Raw genomic sequence first — 18,695 nt, forward strand, 5'->3', positions numbered from 1 at the left:
CAAATGCCAACATTCAACTACTATCATTTGATCTGCATGAATCATTCATTTTAATGTAATGTTTACATTTATTATGAACATGTATTATCTCCACTTCACTTAGAGAAGCTTGTTGAAGAATGCATTGGAAGGGATCTAGTTTCTGAGGCACTTAAACAGGCAAACAATATGTGTTAAAAAGCTACTGCAAAATAAATGCCTTGTCTCCCTGGCCTTGATGTTGACAGTTTATAAAATGTGCAGGAAGCATAAACACGCATCACGTTAAGAAGCGTCTTGAGTAGAAGAATTCCTCCTAAAGGCTTCCGAGGTCGAGGCCAACGTGCGCCCTATTTTAGGAGCCCAGACTGCATATGATGTCATGACGTCATGCACTGCACGCCTACGAGCACATCTCTGCTCTGTCGCAGTAACATCTTCATACTGAGGACCGTGAGGGAGAGATAGCGCGTGAGAGGGTTAAAAAGATGAAAGACACATGTTTTCTCAAAAAACAAGGACGTTTTAGGGTGATCACTTTTTTATTACTATTTTTTTTAGTCAATAAAAAATGTCCTTCCGTGGGAAAAAAAAGAACAATAAATGTATCTGTATTTAACAAGTGGTTATTACAAAGGAATAATCAAGCACATTGTTATCCTTTGCACAAATATAACGTTTTAGAAAATGATTTAGTTTGGCCGTCAAGATATTGTTTTGATATTGATTTTTTTCTTTAATAGCTTATTTGTTGTTGTTTTTCCTTCCTTGAGTATTTAAATGGCTGCGCTGCCTTCAAGGACATCACAAGGGTTTTTATCATTTTTTTTTTTCTGAAATGAAACCAAACAAATTTGGCCAAATTGAAATAAATCAGCACCACGGATTAAATAATTAAGGGTTTTTTTCAATTTATTTTTTAATGATTGATGCAGTAAAACTCTAGCTATTATTTTATTGATGCTATTCAGTACGTTCCTTTCCTGGACGGTCGACTGGAGAGTCTGTGAGTGTCATGTGACCCCCAAACTGCACCAAAACGTAGAAGTGGATCACGGACCGAGATTTTATATCACGTACTCAGAGACTTTTTCAACTTACAAGGAAGATTGATGATTGATTTGCAGTTATAATATTTTTATAAAAGAGGGAGGCAAATACATAGTTTAAATCGTATGTGTTGCAGCACTCAAAGTGTGGATAAAGTAAAAATTAAATAAATAAATAAAAAGGCAGACGAGGGAGCTACGACTGCAGAACTTTTCATTTCATATTCTTTTTTTTTCAATCCCAATGTGAAAATAAAAGATGAGGATCATCTCAAGACACCTAAAATTCCAGATTTGTCGGCAGCAGTTTTTATCTTCCAAAATATTGCCGTTATTATCAAGTATAAAAATAGTTTACACGTCAGCTATTGTTATTTGTTCCCCTTTTTTTCGTCCTCTCTATCCTCCGTGTGTTGCCTGAGGTCCTGGTGTGTCGGTGGTTGAGCTGGTTGTTGGACCCCATCCTGGGAAAAGAAACAACACATCTGAGATCATTATTTTTAATTGCTTAGACTTTTGGTGCTGCAGACGCTGTAGTGACGGGATTCTAACGGGCTGCACCAACACAGGATGAAAGATGAGCTGAAGGCAGAGACAAAAAATACTTCTGAGAGAATCCAGCTGTTTTATGTGTTGATATAATTCAGTAAGTGTGAAGGATCTGCAACCACTGTTGTTCTCTCAAACTAGGACTTCTCCTGGATGATTATAAGATTATGTTCTTTACATATCAGAGTTTATAAACAATGTTGTTTACAATTAATCACTTTAATAGGATTCATAAACAGATGAAAAATGTTGAGCGTCAGTATAAATGAAAGAAAAGGAGCCTCGATTATGATGACATTAGGTAATGATATATTTCTGCATTTAGATCCTCCATTTTGTCTCTTCTCTCACTTTAGAGCCGAGTAAAACAAGACAAACCCAAGGAATCTGGCGAGACAAATCTTTTTTTTCTCCCATGGGAGCTTTATATTTTAATTGTTGGGTCACAATTTAATTCAACACCTATTTACAGTATTTCCAATGTATGGACAGAGTCACTGAACAGAATTACATTTATTTTTAGGAAAACTGAGGTAATAATTGTTGGAATAAATTGACTAGTAATTAATGTATATAAAAAAAATAATAATAATTGTCTATAATAATAATCAAAATGAATAATTGAAATTATAGCTTGAATTAGTAAAAATACTGCCACATTTCTATTCTACAGAGCAAATTTGTTTTTCTGTACTTTCAATTAACAAGCTTACTTAATCCTTGTGTTGTGTCAGGGTCAAGGTGACCCGGAGGCCTGAAAACAAATGTGTTTGTGGTATCCCTTGTGTTGCCTCTTGGTCAAGATGAACGACCTCCACCACTGCATATGTATTTATGGAAGCCAGGGAGGTTGTTCATCTTGACCCAGAGACAACACAAGGATTAAGGATAGAAAATAACTATTTTATTCTACGGGACTATCACTTGTAATTTATATATATATTAATATATATTACTTACATCTTGCAATGATTTATTTCTAAAATAACCGTAGTCACTGTAACTGCAGGTAAAACGTGTCAGGACATTCTATTCAAGAGGTTAATTTTACAACACAACAGCGTTCATACTTATTATAATATAACAGCCACATAAATCAAGATGGAGGGAGCCAACACACCAATGTTCCATTGTGTTTCCTCCGAGCAGCTCTGAATGGAGTCAGTGGTGCTGTTGTGTGAGGCGACGAGTGACACGTCTGACGGCGTCTTTGTGCCGTGAGAGATTAATTGTTATTATTTGGTGGTGGAAAAGCACACGTGTCAAGACTAACTGTGAATTACACACTGTCTGCCGGAGCCCACAGCTTTAATTAACCAACAGTGTCGGCACCATACGGAGAAGCAGTGCAGCCGCTCTCACTGTCAACTGCACAATCTCTTGGATGCTGCACCAGCTCCATGTTGGGAGGAGATTTATGAGATGGTTTAAAATAACCAACAATGATTTTTTTTCTGAATAATGCTTTTCATTTTCATCGGTCTGTGATGGGATAAAATGACTTGATCCATCAGTTCAGCTTCTTTCCTACTCTCACCTGTAGTGACCAGCTTTTGTTGTGACCACTGTGTTTCTGTGCTAAATATACCTCATGAAATATTTTTGTTTAATGAGTTTTTCCCCCTTTACAAATAAAACAATGAAGAAAATAATAGTAATTTTAATTAAAGATGAGGTTTTTTTTTCATTATCTGTCACAGAAATCTTTCATCTTCACATATTATTTGATTCGTACTGATAATTCCAAAGCTGCTTTTTAAATGTCATGAAGCTTTTTAATAACCTTCTTCACAGCATGAGAGAGCTTGTCTCCTGTTTACTGGCGCACATTTAAGAATGCATGGACTGAATCCGACATCTGATTAGCTAGTGGACTCGTACTGTATATGGAGTACTACATCAGAACACATTTGTTTTGCGATATTAGCAATTCTACGCAACAGCAATTTCGAAAAAAGCTTTAATTATAGGAACTAATTCACTAAATTGTCCCTTTGGCGAATGTTGAAGTGTGGCCTTATTGGGCCACAACACAGCCAGCAGGAATGTAAGAATTAATCAAAAGAAAATGTTCCGAACTAAAACTGTTCATTTAACAGACGGATTGAGATATACTCGCCAGTGTTTTATTTTCAAATCTAATTAAATACTTTTTTTTAATTATGATCATTTGATATCGTCAAAGTCAATTGTTCTCAATGGGACAGCAGCATTTTCAAAAAATGTAGTTTGTCCGTATTCAACTTGATGGATAGAACAACGTTATCGAACAGCTAATCTCTTTGGTGGAGTATAAATGTCAGCTCACAACTTATCAAGGCTGGTTCAGTACCACTCCACAAAAACCTATAGTAGTATTTTCCTTTTAACTATTGGAGACTCACTTATAGCTTAGCTACATTAGCTTTATTACATAAGCAACGACAAAAGCTATTTGTTGTGTTTATGCCTAACTTCATCACAGATTACTATTCCTTCTGCTCTGATGAATTGGTGCTAATTTAGTCAACAATTAAACAGTACATTAAATGTCAAACTCACACCGATGGACCCGTTTCATAATTTCATCCTCTTAAAATCTGTGTTAGAATCATTGACAAATGTGTTACTACCCTTAGCTGCGGGTCCAAAACAAAATGGTTTATCTTAAGGTATAGTTTTCTGGTTAATTAGTTAGAAAAGACACATGAAATTAAGAAAAGTAATGCAGATACCAATATGGAAGTAAATATGTGATGAATAAAATAAAATATAGATAAACAGAATGAATGTAGACAGATTAAGGGTAAACTAAATACATGCAAAAAATAAATATACTGTATATTTCAATACGGAAGTGAAGAAATACAATTATTATGTCAATACAAGCTATGTGTACATTTTAACAACATCCATGATTTATAAATCCACTTAAGATCATAAAAAACATCTTCATGCTTTCTCTCCCTAAAAGTCTCAAAATACTATTTTGGGGTACTTCAGCCATGATGTAAATAAATGTAATCACCATCCCTATTTTCTGATGTAAAGCAGCGTCGTCCTTGTGGATGTGAAGTTGCAACAATACAACTAGAAAGTTTGATTGTGTCACAAGTGTTCAAAATGAATCATGGATCAACCCAGGAAAATATGAAAATGATCCAAATGTTACGTAGTGTTGCTTTAAGGAAGCCTCTTCGCCGCCAGTCAATGGTTAAGTTGGAAAACTTGTTAGTTTTAGTGTTAGTCTAAACTATCTATAACTATAAAATAATATATTTCTTATATATTGATATGCATTTATGAGATGGATTTTCAAAGTAACAAGTCGACAGAAGAGCCAATTTGTTCCTCTCTGATGTTATTCAACAAGCGGACTCAAAGGGAGACATGTCGTCTCCATGGCACGCGATCCGAACACGAGTTTCTCTCTTCTCTCCTCTGCAGTCACGTCTCTCAGAGCAACTCCCTGGAGGAGGTTCGTCTCGATGGAGACAAGTTTGTGCCCCCAGCACCCCGGAAGGTGGAGATGAGACGAGACCCTGTGCTCGGCTTTGGCTTCGTCGCGGGAAGTGAGAAACCAGTGGTGGTGCGTTCGGTCACGCCAGGTAAGATGACTCTCCAGAAACCATGACTCACGCAAACACAACTCAAACTGTCGGCATAAACGTGACGGGTTGTAGTTTGAGTCATCTCCTCTCATTGGAGTGGAGCGCCACTTCACTCCTCCGCTCCGTCTCCTCTGAATCCGCCTGTTGTTGTTGCTGTCGGCAGGGGGTCCCTCGGAAGGTAAGCTGGTCGCGGGGGACGAGATCATCATGATTAATGATGAGCCGGTCAGCTCGGCGCCCAGGGAGAGGGTGATTGACCTTGTCAGGTACGACATCACGCTGGATCAGATGGTATTTGCCCACCATTTAATCCTTTTTCTGAAACAGGTGTAACACTTGAAAAGAGCATCACTAAAAAAGACTTAAAGGGTTAGTTCACCCAAACGTTGGGATTATTGGGATCGTAATCGGGTTCCTTTTTACAGTTATAGGCAAAAATGTTTGTTCATTTTAATGTAGCGACCAGAGCTCAGTTGTCCTCGTCTTCATCTTTGTCCAACAAGATACTTAAATGATCCAAACTGCTCGTCTGTAAGATCCATCTTGTATTGAAGCCTCGACAATTAGAAATTTAGGCTCGTTTCTAGAGGACGCTGCTATGCCAGCTGCTAGCCGGACAGCCAACACAGACAGGAAGCAGTGAGAAGAAGAAGAAGTGAGAATTTGGGGTGAATTATCACTTTAGATAACAAGTGAGAGGAATAATATGCTGCCAATAAATCTGAAGAAAGTAACTAATACTGAAAAAGAAAAGGCGTGCTCACAACATCTTGGATAACATCTACATCACCTTTAATATGCAAGAAAAACTGAAAGTCAGTAAAAAAAGAAAAAATATTCAGTAGTGTTTAGAAGTCATTTTATTACCAAGAAAGTTAACTTTTTGCAATGAAAAAGAAAAAAGAAACACTGACTAACCCTGCGGCCTTATCTACAGTATTTTTCAAACTGCTGTCTTAAAGTATCTTCTTTTTCCCTCCAGGAGCTGCAAAGAGTCCATTCTGTTGACCGTGATCCAGCCGTATCCAGTAAGTCTTCGCTTTGAATCCTCAGAGCACATATGTGGAACTCGGGGCCAAGAGGCCGAGCTCAACATGGCAATGAATTGTATGCAGCCTGAAGGAGGAAAGTTGGTAAAAAAGATTGAATGAATATTGCTTTGCACCAATAAATAGATCACCAATATGGTGATATCATAACTGATTGTTCAAAGTTTTGCCGTTCAAGCGGCTGAAGACTTGCTCAAAGTTAATCCGTAAACTTAATGCAGTTGAAAAAATCCAAAAAAAAGAGGAGAAAACTGCATGTATTGAGGTTTGGAGTTTGTGTGAAAGCAGGTTAGATTATCTCAACTGTTTAGGGTTCCTGTGAGAGGAGGGGCGATCAAAGAATAGACAAATTTGTTCGGCCCATGACTGCCATTTTGGCCCATTGCGTGTTTGACAGCCGTGCTTTAGAAGCTTATTTTAGCATTAGATTATCCATTGACTTGCTCTGTGAAGAACAAACCGTACATCAAATTCTATTTGTTCGAATTCCAGCTTTTGAGAAATTTCTGCATTTGTTGTTTCATATTGCAAAGATGTCAACCAATAGTTGATTCAATCTTTGTTACACTTTAATTTAAGATGGTACTTAGTTTTAAACCAATGCATTCCATCGCCTGCAGACAAAGGAGAGTAACTTAGAGACCTGATTTAACCCTTAGATGACAGTTGCACTGCAATCGTGACTTTCTTGTCACATGAGCCGTCCACATTAACATTTATGATCGAGCACCTGACGTCTTGGATCGCACCGCTTGTCCTGATCGGCAAGGAACAGTGAGCCAACACTGTGAGAGTGTTGGCTCACTGTTCCTTGCCGATCAGGCTCGACACGATCGCAGCACTTTCCCCTCATGCAAAAAGATTTGGCAAATATTATCTGCAATTAACCCATTTCACACGCTTGTGTTCAGCGAAAACAGCCACTTACCGAGCCACTGAACTTGAAAACAGAAATAAGAGCGTGTGATTTTCAATAAAACCCAGAGGACTGAGGGCGCTTCTAATCCAGACGGTAATTGCTTTGTTTATTAGGCCATTCTTTACAACCCCAGAGACGGTGTCGGTTACACACTTGTCTCAGCACAATTCAGAGGAAAGAAGCTCCTCTTTTGGGACAGTATGACTCATCCAAAATGTTCTTTTTAACTCCACCTGCTTTCTCTTCAACAGTCGCCGAAATCGGCGTTCATCAGTGCGGCCAAAAAGGCCAAATTAAAGACCAACCCTGTGAAAGTCCGCTTCGCTGAGGAGGTCATCATCAACGGCCAAGTCCCTGTAAGTCAGTCAGGATTCATTCCCTTTTTTAGGGACTTCTGGCGCTCACGTAACTAAGACGTCCATCCTAGTGACCTATTGAACTTATTGGAACGATCTTTCTGTGTTTGATGTCTACTGACTCCTTCAAGAAAAATCTTTTAGACTCTTAAAGACATTAGGTAGTTAGAACTTTATTGATCCCTCAGGAGGTCTCCTTCGGGGAAATTGTTTACTATTGTTACTTACTTACTTACTTAATATTGTTAGAGACACTGTGGCTCCCAAAGTAGTCAGTGAGATGTACAATGAAAAGAGAAATAATCCAAACAGAAGAAATATTAATATATATAATTACAATAATTTGATACAGCTAAACATGGTGGAAAAATGTAAAAAAATATTGGTCCTAGACCAGGAAGTGAAGAAACCACTAAATACATACATTTGTTTTGTTTTTGTTGCTGTTTTTGGCTAGTTCTAAACAAAGCTATGCACTTCAGCAGAAGTTAGAAGCAACACAGGTTAATAGTAATTAAAAAAAAAACATCTTTAATCCGAATGAAACACCATGATCTAATCAATTTTTTGAAGTCAATTTTGAAGTTATTTTGCTAACATACAGATGAGGATGAAGCTAACATAACCTCTTTGGCAGCGAATAACAAAGACATTTTGAAAGCAACATTTACTCATTTATTTGGATGATTTATTCAGATATTATTTCTACCTCCGCCTGCAGGACACGGTGAAGGACAACTCCCTGCTTTTCATGCCAAATGTTCTGAAGGTGTACCTGGAGAACGGGCAGACTAAATCTTTTAAGTTTGACAGCAACACATCCATTAAGGTAAGGCGCTGGAACGAACCCTGACTCGCAAACTGTGTTGAGATGCGATCCAGTATTGTGGAACTAAATCTTATCTGGGGCCAAGTTAATATTCTTAAGGGGGTACGATCGATCCCGAAGACATTACTCTTGATAAACAAGTGAGAAAATGAATGTGTTGATCCATTTACCTGACAAAAACTCACTTCAAGGCCAAGTTTTTAATTGAAAACAAGCCTCTGACAGGGATTGAAGTGGTTCTTGTGAACCGGTCAAACAATTTGACACAGTGCTTTTTCCCCACTCCTGACAGCGTCTGTCAAAGAGAGGAGCAATTGCATTTTAAATATCTTTGAATTAACCTGCCCTCTTGTGCACCTATTATAAGCATCAGGCATACACGCTTGTAATGGGCTCACACTACAATCCTACTCTTGGCACCATTCTTCACATATAAGACACCGGTCTCAAGTGTTGCTCATGGAAAAACCTCAACAATTCCATGGCAAGACATCAAACTACCTTTATATATCCCACTTGGGATGCCATTTGTCACAGCATGTGGAGAATGTCTCAAACCTAAAACGTTTTGGGTCAAACTTAAATATAAACCCCACCCATTACCATCCCACCTCTGATGCCATATGTCACAGAACCTAACACTACCTGACCTAAGGTGGGAAGTTTGTTTTTAAAATACAGAAATCTGATTGACATATACAGTACATGTATTGCAAATCGCCAAAATTTGGAAGTTGAATTAATTTGAGGCTTAATTTATGGTAGTGATGAGTTCAATGAGGCGGTATGAGGTGAAGAGAGATGTATTACAAATGTGAGTGTGTTTATTGAGTGTAAAAGTTATTTTATTTAAATAGACCAGTTGTTCAGTCACATCATTGAGTCTCACTCAGAACCATCATGAAGAAATATAAGTCCAGGAAGGAAAGTTACGACGAGTGACACTGAATAACAAATATTGAAAATGTAACATATCTTAGAAAAAAGTATTGCAGATTTTTGACAGTTCTACAACCAAAAGGAGGTGTTTGTCGACCTGCATATAAAATGGTTAATGTCAGAGTAACTACAGTAGTTAGGTCGTTCACTTGACTGCAACATTCAACCCCACCACTAGATGTCCCTTTCCTGACATGCACCAGATAATATCTGAATTATTGATGAAATGTGCAGATTGAGTTCTCAATATCGAAGTGCGAGGGGCATGTTTGTGTTCTTTTTTAGTAACTCTGTGTGTGTGTCTGTTACAGGACGTGATCTTGACCTTGCAAGAAAAACTGTCCATTAAAAGCATCGAGCACTTCTCTCTCATGCTGGAGCACAGAGCCGAAGGATCGGCCAGCAAGCTCATGCTGCTGCACGAACAGGAAATGTTAACTCAGGTGAAGCTCTCTCAAGTCTCAGATATGATAATGGTGACTGAGAACAAGGGTGTTTCATCAAAATCTTCTCCTGTCGTATTCGACTTCCCTCAGTGATGACTTGCTCTTTTATTCTGTGCCAACACATGCTTCCTCAAGAAAGTGCTTGAGTTTGTGTTTTTTGGGTCAGCAGCGAGTCAAAGTGAGATAAAGCACATGAATTATTGAGGCATCGGTGCTGCTGTTTGGAGAAGTTTGTTGTTCAGACTCAGCATCTTGCCATCATATTGCTCATCTAGCTCCAGATTTAGCAACTTTTTCTTTCACTTGAGTGACCAAAGTTATCCTGACGGAATATGTATGGTTTGTACAGGCTGCCCTCAAGTCGCTCCTAAAATGTGCCTGAAAAAATGAAATTATAGATGCTTTTGTCATTTTAATGTGATTCATCTTTCATTCTCCAGGTGACTCAGAGGCCCGGCTCTCACAAGATGAAGTGCTTTTTCAGAATTACTTTTGTCCCAAAGGATCCTTTAGAACTGCTCAGGAGAGACGCAGTCGCGTTCGAGTACCTCTACGTCCAGGTAAGATTCAGTTTTAAAGAGCAAACCTTATTTTATATTTCATCTTTAATGGATGTATTATTGGAAAATTGTTTCCAAAATGTTTTTTTAATAATCCGACATCATGATCGCAATCGTCTAGTTTAGTGAATCCTCTGGATACATTTGAGATTTTTGCCACGTTGGAAACAAAGATATCTCTGTCTCTTGTTCACACAATAAGGTTTTTTTTTAATCGCAGAAAACAATTGGAGTAGAGATTCGAGACTTTTTGTTTCTGTGAAATTTGGCAGAAACAGGTTCTCAAACGATAAAAAGACCAAAGGAGCTTTCCCTTCCCAAAAAGGGTTGCCAGATTTTTCCCCCGATCATAACACAAAGCCAACCAATAGAATGGAAAAACATCCCAAATTGTCTTCTTTTTCTCAAGACGCATGTTCAGTCATGAAAACATAACATGAAAAATATCTTGTTTATCGTGTTTATAAAAGTTGATGATAATTTATTTAGTAAACAATGTTTGCATGATGTTTTTTTTATTCAGTTGTAAACACGCATTTATTTTACATTTGATTATTTTATGTTTATATGACCAACTGTGATGGCCTGAATTGTAAGAACAGGTGAACATTGTTCTCATCATGGATATACACAGGCAGAAGTTGGCATGTTGTCATTCTTTAGCCAATGAAAATGTTGATTTTAACACACTACTTTAAAAGTGCAACTGAGAGAAAAGTGACGCTGTCTTTTCTCTTTACTAGAGTTGCAACGATGTGGTGCTGGAGAGATTCGGGTCGGAGCTGAAGTACGACACGGCTCTCCGTCTGGCTGCCCTGCAAATGTATATTCTCACCATTAATACCAAGCATTCCCAGAAGGTTTCCCTCAAATATATTGAGTAAGTGGATTGAGTTTCAAATCGTGTGTGGGGTCATCGCTGCTCTGAAAATCAAGGATCAACATTGTGGAATCTGTCTGCAGGAAAGAGTGGGGCCTGGCCTTGTTCCTGCCTCCTGCAGTGCTGTCGAGCATGAAAGAGAAGAACATCAAAAAAGCGCTGACTCACATCCTCAAAACCAACCAGAACCTGGTGCCACCTGGTAAAAAGGTAGATCACGTGCCTCTTCATGTTCTCATCTGTATCCAGCTTTATATTTCAATGAGAGTAAAGATACCAGACCAGTGGTTCTTAACTAGTGGGCATTGTGGGCATTACCAAGACAAACTAGATGTTTTTCTATTTTGAAATGACCGAAAAACAACACATCTGGAAGGTGAATATTTTAAGTGCAAAATTGGTCCGCGCTACTTCCTGTTCGGTCACCCACTTGATATATTCAGCCAATCATGCTACTCCAGAATTTGGAGTTAATTTTATCCTAACAGAAAAATTTATAATGTCAATAAAAATAGACAAATACTCTCCAAAAGCCTCTACAGTCAATGAAAAGAATTGTGATACTGACACACTTGGTGACACATCTGCCTGCTATGTAAGTGGCTTGTGTTCAAATCAAAAGGTCAGAATCTATTTTTCTAAAGGGTTTGAAAGTATGTCGCTTCCGATAGCTTAGTCATACCATTATAACGGGTCATAGGGTTGTTGCTTTTCATTAGTCAGGTCTTAAAGATAGACCAGTTCATGTAACAGACTACATTTCAATCTCTGGGATGTTGAATTGACTTTCTCACCTAAAATTACATTTCCTTCTCACTTTAACAGCTGACGGCCCTGCAGGCTAAAGTCCATTATTTAAAGTATCTTAGCGACTTGAGGCTCTACGGAGGCCGAGTCTTCAAGTCCACACTGATCGTAAGTTCATCTTTCTTTCTTTTTCTAATTCACCATAAAACCTGAATTCTTAATAAAAGGTATTTTTTGTTGCACAGCAAGGAGAAAAGCACACAGAGGTGACCTTGCTTGTCGGGCCCAGATACGGCATCAGTCACGTGATCAACACCAAGACGAACCTGGTGGCCCTTCTGGCCGACTTCAGTCACGTGAACAGGATTGAGATGTACACGGAGGACGAGAACAGAGTCCGAGTGGAGCTGCACGTCCTCGATGTGAAGGTTAGAGAAGATGAATCACAGACTGCCTTGGTTCATAAATAATATATTTTAACCCTTTACAGACGATACCTTATGCATGGACAGGATTTTGTGTGAATTCTTGAAAGAGTCATAACTGCTCGAAGCTTTATCTGGACTAGACCATTCAAACACTGTCTGAAGGCTGAGAACTGGAGCTTGGTGCTTATATCACCATCATCATGGTAGCACCAAGCACTATTGCAGTAGCATCACAAAAACACTGACTGGGTTCACATGCACACGCAATAGTTGTGCTAGTGTTTTGTTTCCTAGAAAATAACTTTAATAGTTCATGCAATTAAAACAATTCAAATAGTTTTGTTCAATACCTGAAAAAGGGGGGGCCCAGTGGTATATACAGTACATATTATCAGTACATTTTAGGGGAGTTCACTAAGAGGGAGTGAGAGGAGTTGTGATACAAGTACGCAGTGAGTTGTAGAGTGAGGATTGAGTCAGAAAGCGAGTTTGTAAGTATTTTTTATAGTAGTTATGAGACTAGTTGGTTTGTTTCACATATTTCAGTCTGTCTAAAAACAGCACAAAGAAATTCTAGTTAGTTTCAACACCTGAACATGGTCAAAAACTCTCAGCAATGTAGAATCCATAATCTATGTATGTTTCTTTTTTATATATATTTACAGCCATAAATTCTAAATGACTATGCTATGATAGAAGTTGTGGAATACGCCGTCTCTTAAGCAGCCACCATAACGACTTTTTAATTATATTATGCTTAATGCCATCTGCCTCCTTCACAGCCCATCACTCTCCTTATGCAATCAGTGGACGCCATGAACCTGGCGTGCTTGACCGCAGGTTACTACAAATTATTGGTGGACTCACGGCGATCCATATTCAACATGTCCAAGACTACAGATGGTACTGGAGTTGCACTGTAAATAAACAAGGGTTTACACGTCAAAACCCTGTTTTCAGTTTTGCTTCCTCTTTCCAGGCCAAGCCACAAAACAAAAGCAGAACTACCAACCCATCGAATGCACATACAGCACCCCGCACAAGGGCTACGAAGACAGAAACATCCAGAGGTGCAGTCAGGATTACTCAGACCAGGAGGGAGAATATCCAGACGTTGGGCGATACGACGGCCAGCATGCATACATCTCTGAGCTCCACCAGCCTCAGCACTCCATGCATATGGCAAAGAGAGCAGAGTGCTGCCGGGCTGCCTGTTCCCAAACATACCTCAATGTTCCAAGAACTAATACCCAAGACTTTTCCTCGAGTGCAAAAGTCTCCTTCATATTTGGAGATCCTTCTTTAGACACTGTAAACCCTCAGAATTTGGGCTATCAGAGACTGAGAGACGACTGCTCGGAGATACTTGACAATCACAGCCCCATGTATCGACGTCTAGAGGAGGACTTTAAGATGATGGACGCCATAGAAGACGGGTATCCATACTCCACCAAAATCTTTGGTCCCTCTGAGTGCATTGAGGAGCCGCTTCTGCACGACATCTGCTATGCAGAGACGACAGACGACGCAGAGGACGATGACGACATCAGCTGCGAGGAAGACCTCATGAGTGACATTGATAAGCCACCCTTGTTGTCACTGTCTGGGTCCAGTGACGACATTATTGACTTGACTTCCCTTCCCCCACCTCCAGAGGGCGCAGACGAGGAGGACAATGACGTCCTCCTGGATTCTCTTAATCTGGCCATCGCTGCACCTCCCCCTGGATTTAGGGACAGTTCAGATGAAGATGAACAGCCAGGGGCCGGTAAACGAGGGCCACAGGGCGCCTGTAACGATATCCCGGTGTCTCTCATAGATTCAGTGCCCACCCACTGCGCTGAGGGACACGTGGAACCACTGGACACTGCAATGGTGTCCACCTTACAGGCTCTAGAGGCTCTCGCCGCATCTGAGGACCAAAGTCCGGCACAGTCGGAGAGCAGCACAGGTTCTCCTTACACTATCGTAACGTTCATTCACTGACACATTGTCCCGCCATCCACTTTTCATGATCATGTTTTGCAATAAAGCCCATTTTGTTCTTCATTTGTGTATTTCCTTTCATTTGTTATTCCAATTGTTGAGTTATCATTTTTTGTTGTTGTTGTGTTTTTCCATTTCATTGCCCCAGAATTAGATGACGTACACTTACCCCTCGAATTAATCACAAGCACTGGTGTTGTGTTACTGAAGCATTGAGTTGATAAAACATGGTGTTACTGAAGCGTCATATTATGAAAGTGTGGCGTGTTACTGTAGTTGCAGTAATGAAGCATCGTGTTACTGAAGAATCGTATTATGAAAGGGTTGTGAAATGCTACTGACGCATTGTGTTACTGAAGCCCTGCATTACTGATGCGCCGCATTACTGAAGCGCTACATTACTAGAGCGCCGCGTTACTGAAGTGTCGCGTTACTGAAACGTCGTGTTACTGAAACGTCATGTTACTGAAACGTCATGTTACTGAAACTTCGTGTTACTGAAACTTCGTGTTACTGAAACTTCGTGTTACTGAAACTTTGTGTTACTGAAACTTTGTGTTACTGAAACTTCGTGTTACTGAACCGTCGCGTTACTGAAACAACACGTTACTGAATCTGAAGTGTTGGGTTACTGAAGCGCCGCGTTACTGAACCGTCATGCTACTGAAGCATTGCGTTACTGAAGCGCCGCGTTACTGAAACATCATGCTACTGAAGCATTGTGTTACTGAAGTCCTACATTACTGATGCGCAGCCTTACTAGAGCGCCGCTTTACTGAAGTGTCGCGTTACTGAAGCGTCGTGTTAGAAACAAAGAGTAGTAGAATAAAGACAACAATTTTTCAGTAATACAAAGGAGGTGCTTTTCCATGTAATCAAGGGGTTAGTTAGTTGTTGTTGTCAATTTTTGGGTAGGTCATCATTTTATCTCTCATTTTCATTCCTTATGACTCAAAAAGTACCGTGTCAAACCCAGGTTTTCGGGGGCGAATGTAGTCAAATAATTTCATGTGAGCTTTGGATATATATACTTCGGACAGAATGAAGTTTATTGCTAATTGAAGGCAAACTAGCAATAGGACTTCATGACCCAGCTACATGTTAACTAACAATTGTTCTGATTGTTCAAATGTTAAAATTAGCCTCCTAATGATAGTGTTAAACATTTTCGACCCTTCACATGATTTAGTTTAACACCCCTACCATTAAAGTACATTAGACCTTTGTTTCCCCCTCTCAATGACCGTATACTAACTGAGTGTTTGTTCTTTGTGATACGCAGGTGTAGAAATATCACGAGCATTTAGTCCCGAGTCGTCAGATTCTGGGAATGAAACAAACTCATCCGAGATGACGGAGAGCTCAGAGCTGGCTGCCGCCCATCGACATTCCGATAACCACCTGAGGCTCAGTGCAAGTATGGCAGAGGTATACCAGGGAAACGAAGAAAGGTCCGACGTCAGGTGCGATAGCGCCGCCAGAAATGTCAAGCTGAATCAAGAGGATTCCAAATCGAGCGGTGTTGCCTCCTCCCAATTGTGCCACTCTGACGGTGGCGAGATGGAACCAGAAACGATGGAAATCAAATCAGTCAGTGAATTCTATACAAAGATGCATATGAGCTCCATGATGAGCAGGCAGAGGGGAAAGCAGAGGGAGCCAGAGAGCAGGTTTCAGCGAGACTCCTCAGACAGACCACATCCGACTTGTCAAGACACACCTAGAGAGGAGCCGCCACATCTGGTTGGAAAGTATAATGCCTTCACAGTGAGAGACGCCTATTACATGAACCAGCTGGATTTAGGACGAACGCATTTTAAGGAAGGGAATCAACAATGGCAACAGAAAGCCGCCAACAAAATGGAAGAGAATCCTGCTTCAGAGTGTGCGAATGAGTCACAGGCTTCCCACACAAAAAGGTTGACAGTGCGGGGGGAGAAGCAGGAGTCTGAGGAAGGAAGCCAGCAGTTACATACACATCTCCCATCTCCTGCCAAAGGACAACCTCCAGCCGAGCGAGACGACGCCTCGCAACAGGGCAGTGAGCCGAGGCAGGTCACGATCCCCCACTCGGAGCAAGAGGCCACAAGGTTGTACGACTATCATGTGAATAAGCGTATGTCATCAATCCAAAGCGAGGGTGTGCATTCACTCCAGAGTTCGCAATGCTCCTCCATAGATGCCGGGTGTAGCACAGGCAGCAGTAGCTGCGTCACGCCAATGGACTCGCCTCTCTGTACCACGGACAACATGCATGTGCTGTCAGAGTCATCACTGCAGGGGCTAGGTTATGCAACGGCTGATGAAAAGGCAGGCAGGGCCAGCCACACTGTAGACCCCACAAAGTTGAGAAAGATCCACGCAGCCTCCAGTGCAGATCCGGCGATTGGACGGGAGGGCACGCACAAGAAGATGAAGGAAACCACAGGTAAAACCAAATTGGAGATGTCTGTTGACATCTTCAATTAAAAAGTGACACTCAAGCAAGAGCAGCCTTGGATTTACTGAACCCCTTAATGACAATCCTGTCCCAGGGTTTGAAATATTTATGCTTTTTGGCTGATTGTGTCTGTAACACATTGATCTGATCTACACAAACAAAAGACAAAGTAAAATAAGTAGAGTTAAACAAAAGAATGCTGCAGAAGTTAATGTGTAAAGAGGAACCAGGATCACTTCCTCATTAGCTTTATCTTTTATTCTACACACCACATCTGATATAGACTTTTGTACTTGTCATCTTAATCTAAAAATACCAGGAAGGAAATGGCAATGCCCATCTTGAGAGTCACTTTTTATATGATTCCTTTTACTCCAAGTAAATGATTGTCAATTGATGCTTAACAGTTCTTTGTTTTCCTGCTGCCCCTAGTGTAGCTTCGACACAGCTCAAGAAAGTTGGGGATGAGTCACCCTTACCTCGCTGTAACGAGACCACCGTCACAATCATGCCACCATTGTCATCAAGAAGTAGCACACAGCCTGGCAGGCAGATAGAGGCTACACCTGAGCCTGACCGACACGGCATAGATTTTCCCGCAAGCAAATCTTCCTGTGATCTCACAGCCAGCAGCCTCAGAAGGCCGTGCAAGAGCCGCACTCTCAGGAGGACTTGGAGCACCATCTTACCAGGAACCAGGAGCCTCGAGTCACTGTTAGATAAGACCAAAGCTACACGAGCAGGAAGAGAAGAAGGTCAGAAAGTGTCGGCTAAAGATCCCTTAAAAGTTCAGACGATATTCTCTGCCAAGGCTTTAGCCCAGAGTTCATTCCAAGCTTCGATAACCTTCGACCCATCAAGGCTGGCGGAGTCCACTGCCCTTCCAGAGTTGAGACAGGACAGAGTTGAGTGCAGGCGCCACAGGCCTTTCAATAGCTGGTTTACATGGAGCAAAAAAAATACAGAAGACAAAAGCAGAGAGAAAAAATCGACTTGTGGGGAGAACTGCGCCGCATTGGGAAAAGGTGCGGTGGCGGGTTTGAGTCTGGAAGACAGGTTATCACGTGTTAGCTCAATGAAGGGAAAGACCTACAGCCTTCAGACAGGATTTGCACTTGCACGGAGTGATGCCTTAGAGATCATGAACTTGGTGCGCTGCAGTGTCGGCCACGTGCCCAGAGGTGAGGGGTCAGGGGTCGATGAGGACGGCGCTCAAGCTCCGGAGCTGCTCGTCTCACAGGCCAATATGTTGAGCAACTCCTGCAGTCGGATGACGGTGGAGTATCGAAGCCCGGAGGAGTTGCTGCTCACTCTGACGCACAGCTTCCACACGCTCTGCTGCCTTGCACAAGCCTGCATGACACTTCTGGAAGGCCTGGATGTGGAGAGTGAGCGACGGGAGGCGGTCGCCATGGTGGACGAGGTGATCCTGAACTACGTGTGTCTGGTGAGAGCTGCCGAAGAAGCTGCCGTGGTTTCACCCAGCGAGCAGAGCGTGAGCGCATTGACGCGTCACTCAGCCACCATGTCCACTATTCTACACACACTCACTCACTATGTGACAAAGATGCTCAGTAAATAGTCTGGTTCGGGTTACTGATTTGAAAGCCATATTATAGAGGTTTGTGTGTAAACAATGCAAAGTGAGAGAAAACAATGCCTTGTGTACACAATAGCTTATTTTGTAAAGGAAGAATTTATGAGAAGATTATAATAAAGACTCTACGAGCATATTACCCTCTGCCAAAAATATAAAAGCGATATATGTGTTGTTTTACTTTACATCTGTTTGAAAGCATCTTTGTTCACAATAAAATGTATATTATTTAGAGAAATATTCAAACAACTTATTGCACCGTTGATGAAAGTTATCTACTGTATATTACATGAACACTGTGTACACTTTCTTGTTATTTTGTCATTACAGAGATAAACGTTTTGAAACATCA

The 18,695-nt window shown here is 40.8% G+C and overlaps 1 protein-coding gene across 2 annotated transcripts in view; it reads left to right on the forward strand.

Annotated features, from left to right (window-relative positions):
- The window catches only part of LOC148068741 (FERM and PDZ domain-containing protein 4-like), a 34,490-nt gene extending 15,795 nt beyond the window's left edge, over positions 1-18,695 (forward strand). For both annotated transcript variants that reach the window (XM_087803646.1, XM_087803647.1), the window contains 15 exons: positions 5,004-5,164; positions 5,331-5,433; positions 6,150-6,195; positions 7,387-7,491; positions 8,213-8,320; positions 9,571-9,702; positions 10,146-10,265; positions 11,009-11,145; positions 11,229-11,355; positions 11,971-12,060; positions 12,138-12,320; positions 13,103-13,223; positions 13,300-14,271; positions 15,589-16,734; positions 17,184-18,695. In XM_087803646.1, the coding sequence (XP_087659772.1) occupies positions 5,004-5,164; positions 5,331-5,433; positions 6,150-6,195; positions 7,387-7,491; positions 8,213-8,320; positions 9,571-9,702; positions 10,146-10,265; positions 11,009-11,145; positions 11,229-11,355; positions 11,971-12,060; positions 12,138-12,320; positions 13,103-13,223; positions 13,300-14,271; positions 15,589-16,734; positions 17,184-18,328 (4,696 nt within the window). In that variant the 3' untranslated portion in view covers positions 18,329-18,695. The remainder of the gene's footprint in view (positions 1-5,003; positions 5,165-5,330; positions 5,434-6,149; positions 6,196-7,386; positions 7,492-8,212; positions 8,321-9,570; positions 9,703-10,145; positions 10,266-11,008; positions 11,146-11,228; positions 11,356-11,970; positions 12,061-12,137; positions 12,321-13,102; positions 13,224-13,299; positions 14,272-15,588; positions 16,735-17,183) is intronic.

This window comes from Callionymus lyra, chromosome 12, assembly GCF_982586985.1.
Source record: "Callionymus lyra chromosome 12, fCalLyr1.hap1.1, whole genome shotgun sequence".
NCBI lineage: Eukaryota > Metazoa > Chordata > Actinopteri > Syngnathiformes > Callionymidae > Callionymus > Callionymus lyra.